Genomic DNA, 8595 nt, shown 5'->3' on the forward strand with positions numbered 1-8595 from the left:
TACAATAAAAGAAACATATCAACAGCTCAGGCACTACAAGTACACGGTTGAGACAATGACACTACGATCCGATGGGGCAGAGCAACTGAAGAAAGAAGAGGGAAAAGTCCTGACGAAGATACTGGGACCAGAAATACAGGTAAAACATGGGAACAAAGATCAAGGGATGAACTGTACCGAAACATGAGGATCTCCGAAGAAACAAGACTCAAAAGAGCACAATTTGCCAGACCTGTGATCAGGATGGACATGCAGAGAATGACAAGAAGAGTATGGGAGACAATGGGTAGTACAAAAGGAAAGATGGGAACTAAGTGGGTTGTTGAATTCCGGAAGGTGATCAGGGTGGAAAGGACTAGAGAACTGGAGAAATAAATATGCACCACCCAATATGCCAGAGTTCAACGACAGAGAAACGTACAGGAATAAGAGAGGTGGTGAGCTGGTGATTACTGTTTTAAGAGGAAGTACAACTAAGCAACCATCCTCTATATAACACTAATCAGAGGGAAAAAATAGAAGGGATCCGACACTTCAAAAAATGAAGATATCTGCCAAAGGAAGACAAGGGTTACGAAGAGCGTGACAATGAAAGACTCCCCTAGGCCTCGAGTGCACTAATACCGTCGGGGTTGGAAAAGAATAACAGTTGACTAAGAGAGGTTGAATATGATAGATTAAAGTGAGGAGCCTTGCACAACTAAGTGGAAGCAATGCCAGGACTCAGCTAGGGGCCCTGTGGTCGCCAAATCACGCTCCAAAGTTCAGAGCCTCTGGGGCCCCTTTTAGTCACCTCTTATGATAGGCAGAGGATTTTGTGGGTGTTAATCTACCGCCCCCACCCACAGGGGGAACAGGAATAAGACAGAGAAGCACCAATGGGGGTTACAAGAGAAGAGGGTACTGAACTATCAGCTGAAGAATGGAAAAGAAGGAAAGAGAGGATGAAGAGGTACTGGGGGAAGAAACCATGACAAAGCTGCATGTGGTCCTACAGAGGCTGTAATGAAGGTAGAAAAAGAAGACAGGTATGTTATAGTGTTATAACTACGGTGATACTAAAGGTGTTAAATCATACATTTTATCATAGTGTGTTTATGAGTACAGTGCGGAGAATACCTATCTAAAAAAAAAATGGTGCAGCTACTCTATATGTCAACAGCTACCTCATGCTTCGTAAGTAGTATGAATCAAACAGGGCAGTCCCCAGCTGGTGACGAAGCATGTTTGAAAATACATCACCTTTTTAGAAATATTCATCCAATTTTCAAAATAATCACTGTGATAAATTTGCAATATTTGTAGGTTTAAGGATATGTGTAGAAAATAATGTAGTTGCACTTAAGAAAACAAAGTTAGTAACATTATCGATCCCTTAAAAAGGTATAGTAAGTCCGATTATGAGCCCCTTGGTGTCAATACAAAAACTGAAAACAGACTGTCGATATCTTTAACCATTCATGAGTTATTTGAGGTGGACAAATTAGCTGAATAACCCTGTATATAAATGTTAAGACATTAATTATTGTCAATATACGGTAATAATAAATTTATCATTTTGAAGTGTTTACAGCTTGTAGAATACGTGCCCCATTGATTTCCTTGATGAAACATCCATCCTGTATTTTGATTTCAGGTATCTGGCAACCCTTATGGTCTATGACCAATGCAGAAACCAGACCTGAGTAGAAGAATTATATTAAATTATGGTTGAGAAACAATGAAGAATTTAGTCTATGTAGACATTACCTCCAGTATCATGAAGCCTTCTTCAATTATTTTTTCCAAAATCTTGTTATAATATCGAACTGCCTCTGGCTTGACAAGTGCCAGAGTCCTCTCTAATTCCTCGTGAATTAAGTCATCGCTGTCTGTAACATCTGAAGGCTTCACAGACTCAAGAGATGGAGGAGGAGCCTCTAGCTCCCTATCATCAAGATGGTCTTCACTCAGCGGATTGAAAATTACAGACTCCATTGTGACCTGTAAATGATTTGCAGGAAGTTAAACACACACACATATAAATATATACCGGTATATACACCGCAATAACATCTCCTAGCCTGAGGGAGCGTGCAATCCTCTAGGAGACCTGCCATACCCCATCAGCGTACGGAATACATCCAGACAGTATGTTCCAATTCACTCACAAATTATGCTCATAAATGGTGATACCCATACGTACAAGGAACAGTTATGGAGTTGTAATGAGAATCTCAACAAAATTTTACGCTTAGAACAGTAATGATTCCAAGGCAATTTGCATCAGGTATAAAGTTTTGCAACTGCCTGTAGCTTTTTTTTTTTTTTTTTTTGTTTGTTTGTTTTGTTTTGCTTTTACGTCACACCGGCACAGATAGGTCTTATGGCGACGATTGGACAGGAAAGGGCTAGGAGTGGGAAGGAAGTGGCCGTGGCCTTAATTAAGGTACAGCCCCAGCATTTGCCTGGTGTGAAAATGGGAAACCACGGAAAACCATCTTCAGGGCTGCCAACAGTGGGGTTCGAACCCACTATCTCCCAGATGCAAGCTCACAGCTTCAATCAATCACTACTGATCTGCATTTAGGGCAGTCGCCCAGGTGGCAGATTTCCTACTGTTGTTTTCCTAGCCTTTTCTTAAATGATTTAAAAGATTGGAAATTTATTGAACATCTCCCTTAGTAAGTTATTTCAATCCCTAACTCCCCTTCCTATAAACGAATATTTGCCCCAATTTGTCCTCTTGAATTCCAACTTTATCTTCATATTGATATCTTTCCTACTTTTAAAGACACCATCCAAACTTATTCGTCTACTGATGTCCTCACACGCCATCTCTCCACTGACAGCTCGGAACATACCACTTACAAACCATTATTCTCGTCATTATTCCGTATTGAAAAATAGCTGATCACAAAGTTATACAAGGAGTAATTTTAATACCACCTGTTCAATACAAATTTATTCCACTATAGTGTGGTTAAATGCACATGGAAAGTATCAGAAATTTGAAGGGTACATGTTTTGCCCACTATTTATTGGGCATCATCAGCCACAAACAATCTTAAAACACATATGGTCTAAGGAGTCATAAAAAACTTACTTAAAAAGTATTGATGAATATTTACAAGTGTTAATACTGTGGATGCAAAATGTTTACAGTACAAATATATTGATTAAAATAAAACTTATACTAAAATTACTTTGAAAAGTTGGTATGTTCGTCTAAAAGTACTAGTCATACATAGTTTTTAAAAAATAATCATGTCTGGCACTAAAATGGATGCACTTGATGAGAAACTTGAGCAACATATTACATTAGGAAAATAGATGTCAAAAATAAGGCGTCAACAGGACGGTTAAAAGATACAGTATAAGCTCATATTTGAGGCCAATATTTAAAATAAGGATGGAAATAAGTAGTTGAATTGAAGGCGGTATAGTTTATGACGTCTTGGAAAGTTGAATAAAAATAGTGGTATGTCGTGAAGTGGTGAAAAACATTGAAGAATTTGCCGTAAAAACGCTGCTAAAATATCAAATAAAAGAAGGTAGGCTGGACGACAATTTCGTGTAACAGAAAATGTCTTCTGTAGACGTGGATGTCCGTAGTAAACAATGTTTTCAACTTATTCTCAAGATGTAATGTATGTCCGAATGTATCTGCAGCGTTAGTCTGTTTGAAATTCCTGCTTCTAGTGTAGTATCGACGCTGTGGAGTTGTTGGGGAAACATGTACCCTTCAAATTTCGGATAATTTCCATGTGCATTTAACCACACTATAGTGGAATAAATTTGTATTGAATAGGTGGTATTAAAATTACTCCTTGTATAACTTTGTGATCACATACCACTTAGCCGAGCAGCTCGTCTCCTTTCTCCCAAGTCTTCCCAGCCCAAACTTTGCAACATTTTTGTAACGCTACTCTTTTGTCGGAAATCGCCCAGAACAAATCGAGCTGCTTTTCTTTGGATTTTTTTCCAGTTCCTGAATCAAGTAATCCTGGTAAGGGTCCCATACACTGGAACCATACTCTAGTTGGGGTCTCACCAGAGACAAATAAGCTCTCTCCTTTACATCCTTATTACAACCCCTAAATACTCTCATAACCATATGCAGAGATCTGTACCCTTTATTTACAATCATGTTTATGTGATTACCCCAATGAAGATCTTTCCTTATATTAATACCTAGGTATTTACAATGATCCCCAAAAAGAACTTTCACCCCATCAACGCAGTAATTAAAACTGAGAGGACTTTTCCTATTTGTGAAACTCACAGCCTGACATTTATCCCTGTTTATCATCATACCATTGCCTACCGTCCATCTCACAACATTATCGAGGTCATTTTGCAGTTGTTCACTATCTTGTAACTTATTTATTACTCTGTACAGAATAACATCATCTGCGAAAAGCTTTATCTCTGATTCCACTTCTTTACACATATCGATATATATAAGAAAACATAAAGGTCCAATAATACTGCCTTAAGAAATTCCTCTCAATTTTTACAGGGGCAGATAAAGCTTCACCTACTCTAATTCTCTGAGTTCCACCCATTCAGTCACTCTTTTGTCAAGTCCAATTGCACTCATTTTTGCCAGTAGTCTCCCATGATCTACCCTATCAAATGCCTTAGACAGAACAATCGCAATACAGTCCAACTGACCTACTGAATCCAGGATATCTGCTATATCTTGCTGGAATCCTACAAGTTGGGCTTCAGTGGAATAACCTTTCCTAAACCCAAACTGCCTTCTATCAAACCAGTTATTAATTTTGCAAACATGTCTTATATAATCAGAAAGAATGCTTTCCCAAAGCTTACATACAATGTCTGCTAGGGGCTTTACGTCGCACCGACACAGATAGGTCTTATGGCGACGATGGGATAGGAAAGGCCTAGGAGTTGGAAGGAAGCGGCCGTGGCCTTAATTAAGGTACAGCCCCAGCATTTGCCTGGTGTGAAAAAGGGAAACCACGGAAAACCATCTTCAGGGCTGCCGATAGTGGGATTCGAACCTACTATCTCCCGGATGCAAGCTCACAGCCGCGCGCCTCTACGCGCACGGCCAACTCGCCCGGTTTACATACAATGCATGTCAAACTGAAGGGCCTGTAATTTTCAGCTTTATGTCTATCACCCTTGCCTTTATATACAGGGGCTACAATAGCAACTCTCCATTCATTTGGTAAAGTTCCTTCATGCAAACAATAATCAAACAAATACTTCAGATATGGTACTATATCCCAACCCATTGTCTTTAGTATATCCCCCGAAACCTTATCAATTCCAGCTGCTTTTCTAGTTTTCAACTTTTGTATCTTACTGTAAATGTCATTGCTGTCATAGGTAAATTTTAATACTTCTTTAGTATTAGTAACCTCCTCTATCTGGACATTATCCTTGTAACCAACAATCTTTACATACTGCTTACTGAATACTTCTGCCTTTTGAAGATCCTCGCATACACACTCCCCTTGTTCATTAATTATTCCTGGAATGTCCTTCTTTGAACCTGTTTCTGCCTTAAAATACCTATACATACTCTTCCATTTTTCACTAAAATTAGTATGGCCACCAATTATGTTTGCCATCATGTTAGCCTTAGCTGACTTCTTTGCTAGATTCAATTTCCTAGTAAGTTCCTTCAATTTCTCCTTACTTCCACAGCGATTTCTAACTCTATTTCTTTCCAACCTGCACTTCCTTCTTAGTCTCTTTACTTCCCTGTTATAATATAGTGGGTCTTTACCATTCCTTAACACCTTTAAAGGTACAAACCTATTTTCACATTCCTCAACAATTGCTTTAAACCCATCCCAGAGTCTGTTTACATTTTTATTTACCGTTTTCCACCGATCATAGTTACTTATTAAAAACTCCCTCATGCCTGTTTTATCAGCCATATGGTACTGCCTAACAGTCCTTTTTTAATCTCTTCCTTTCTTTCACATTTATTTTTAACTACGACAAAAACCGCTTCATGATCACTAATACCATCTATTACTTCGGTTTCTCTATAGAGCTCATCTAGTTTTACCAGCACCACATCCAGGATATTTTTCCCTCTGGTTGGTTCCATCACTTTCTGAATCAGGTGCCCTTCCCATATTAATTTGTTTGCCATTTGTTGGTCATGCTTCCTGTCGTTCGCATTACCTTCCCAATTGACATTTGGTAAATTGAGATCACCCACTACAATCACGTTCCTTTCCTTATTGTTTCCCACATAGCTGATTATCTTGTCAAATAATTCTGAATCCGCGTCAGTGCTACCCTTTCCCGGTCTGTACACTCGAAATATATCAAGTTGCCTATTATCTTTAGAAATGAGCCTTACCCCTAGAATTTCGTGCTTGTCATCTTTAACTTTTTCGTAGCTTACAAATTCTTCTTTCACGAGAATGAATACTCCCCTCCTACCATTCCTATCCTATCTCTATGATACATACTCCAGTGCCGTGAGAAAATTTCTGCATCCATTATATCATTTCTCAGCCATGATTCAACTCCTATTACAATATCTGGTAAGTATATCTCTACTAAATTACTTAATTCTATTCATTTCTTTACAAAACTTCTACAGTTGAGCACTAACAATTTTATGTCATCCCTACTTGATTTCCAGTTCCCTGTTCCTTTAACACTGCTCCCTAGGCCACTCTGTTTCCCTGAATGTACCTCCCAATAACCCTTCTAAATAAATTTCCTAACTTATATGTACCACTGCAGTTTAAGTGAAGGCCATCTGAGAAAAGATCCCTATCTCCTACCCACCCATTAGGATCTAGAAATTTAACTCCCAGTTTCCCACATACCCACTCCATTTAAATCCCCAATCACCCTCCAGTCAGTATCCCTCCTACACAGAATTCCACTGATAACAATCTCCGCTTTCTTAAATTTCATCCGTGCTGCATTTACCAGATCCCACACATTCCCAACTATGTTGGTACTTATACCTGCTTGTCTTGTGTTGTTACTACCAACGTGAAACACTTCCACCTTCTCCTTTCCCTCCTCCTTCTCTTCTACTTTCCTCAACATCTGCCTTAACCTAATTCCTGGATAACACTCTACTCTGGTACTCTTTCCTCCACAGCTGCGCGGCCCTAACCACACGGCCAACTTGCCCGGTCTTGTAGCTCTGGATGCAGCAATTGGAAACTGACTGGGGGCCCTATAATGTCAACAGTTTATATGAATTATCTACAATTTCATGCTTTGTTGCAGGCCAAAATAAGACATCCACTCCACTGTCTACAATGAACTGCACTCTCGTTTCTTTATCCCTCACAAATAACCGAGATCTGCAGCACGACTTATGACTTTCTGCAGCAGAACATTGCGTTCTGAGGCTGCTGACGCCGAAATTTGAACATAGGTGGATCTCAGTTTTGGAATTTTCACCTGAAAACTCATGTGGCATCAGGAAGAGCATCCGGTGAAAATGAGCAAACAGGAAATACCAGGGATAAGCCTAAGCTGAAGAAAGTTGAGGCCATTTATTTGCCATAAAATTCGTTGTGAAAATCATTCAGTGCTAATAAAAAAAATTGCTTTCTAGACACAGTGGATGAGGTTTCCCAGAAGTCTAAAATAATGTAGTTCCTTAACCCAGCAATTGACTCAAGTGAGTTGATAAAACCAAGAAAAACCACACTCACAATGACCACTAAAGGCACTAAAAGTTAGTTTAAATAAAAGGATAGCTTATATGACTTAACCTAGAATCGAACCCTACAAACCTCACTTTATTCACTCGTATAAACAACATTAACAAATGTGGTTACAAGGCGCTGGAACACCAGTTCAAATTCAAACTTTCACTTACCTCATGAACAGAAACATCTAGTCTCAGGGCTAGCGAACGGTGTTATAGATTTTTACTTTGAAAAACGCAACTGTCATGTCTTGTACATGACGTTAAATAACTAACAGCGGTCAAGGCTGTGTACGGTTGCTATGGTTACAACTAACGAAAACATAGCTGCGTGATTTGGGTTGAAATACAGTTCCTTACAATTCTCTTTGATACAGTTAGGTCCATAGCCGCGATCTGCGGTTGGCCCGGTTGCTAGAATTAAAACACAACGAGCGAGTTATAAATGACAAATGCTATTTACCTGCGACCAATATGTACCGCAAAGTACCTCCGTACCTCCAGATGCTACTCTCTAGCATTGTACCACGTTATATAACCAAAACCAACTACGCTACGCAGTCAGCCTACAAATAAGTCAAATATCTAATTGTGGGGGGAAAAAAAAAAAATGTACCGGTACGAAAATGTAATGACTGTAAGTAATACCTTCAGTATGTAGGTATCAGTAGCCTACTGTATGCCCTAATCATCGGGAAACGAAATTTAGGTATCTTAAAATTTGTCGGCACATTCCTGGATTCCTGCATCCTTAACTCATGTTCCTAAAAAATTCAGCTTGAATTTAAGGACATCAGTCAATGACAAATCAGAACCCTTCCTATTTCGGTTAAAATACAAGGAACTTCTTCCATTAAAAGTAAAATATGGTAAAATCAAAGACCCCTACTCTTATGTAAGAAAGTCTCGACAACTTTTGAAAACACAAAGACGGAACACCG

The 8595-nt window shown here is 39.1% G+C and overlaps 1 protein-coding gene across 3 annotated transcripts in view; it reads right to left on the reverse strand.

The window, feature by feature from the left end:
- Positions 1-8507, reverse strand: part of LOC136879111 (nucleoside diphosphate kinase homolog 5) — a 45827-nt gene extending 37320 nt beyond the window's left edge. Inside the window, exons 1-2 of one of the 3 annotated variants that reach the window (XM_067152857.2) lie at positions 8303-8507; positions 1750-1983 (exon numbers count right to left, since the gene is read on the reverse strand). In XM_067152857.2, the coding sequence (XP_067008958.1) occupies positions 1750-1977 (228 nt within the window). In that variant the 5' untranslated portion in view covers positions 1978-1983; positions 8303-8507. Of the gene's footprint in view, positions 1-1749; positions 1984-7825; positions 8069-8117; positions 8267-8302 lie in introns of those variants that run through there. The other 2 variants (XM_067152856.2, XM_067152855.2) reach the window with 2 other exon arrangements.
- Positions 8508-8595: the final 88 nt, after the last annotated feature.

Source organism: Anabrus simplex, chromosome 8, assembly GCF_040414725.1.
Source record: "Anabrus simplex isolate iqAnaSimp1 chromosome 8, ASM4041472v1, whole genome shotgun sequence".
In the NCBI taxonomy this organism is placed as follows: domain Eukaryota; kingdom Metazoa; phylum Arthropoda; class Insecta; order Orthoptera; family Tettigoniidae; genus Anabrus; species Anabrus simplex.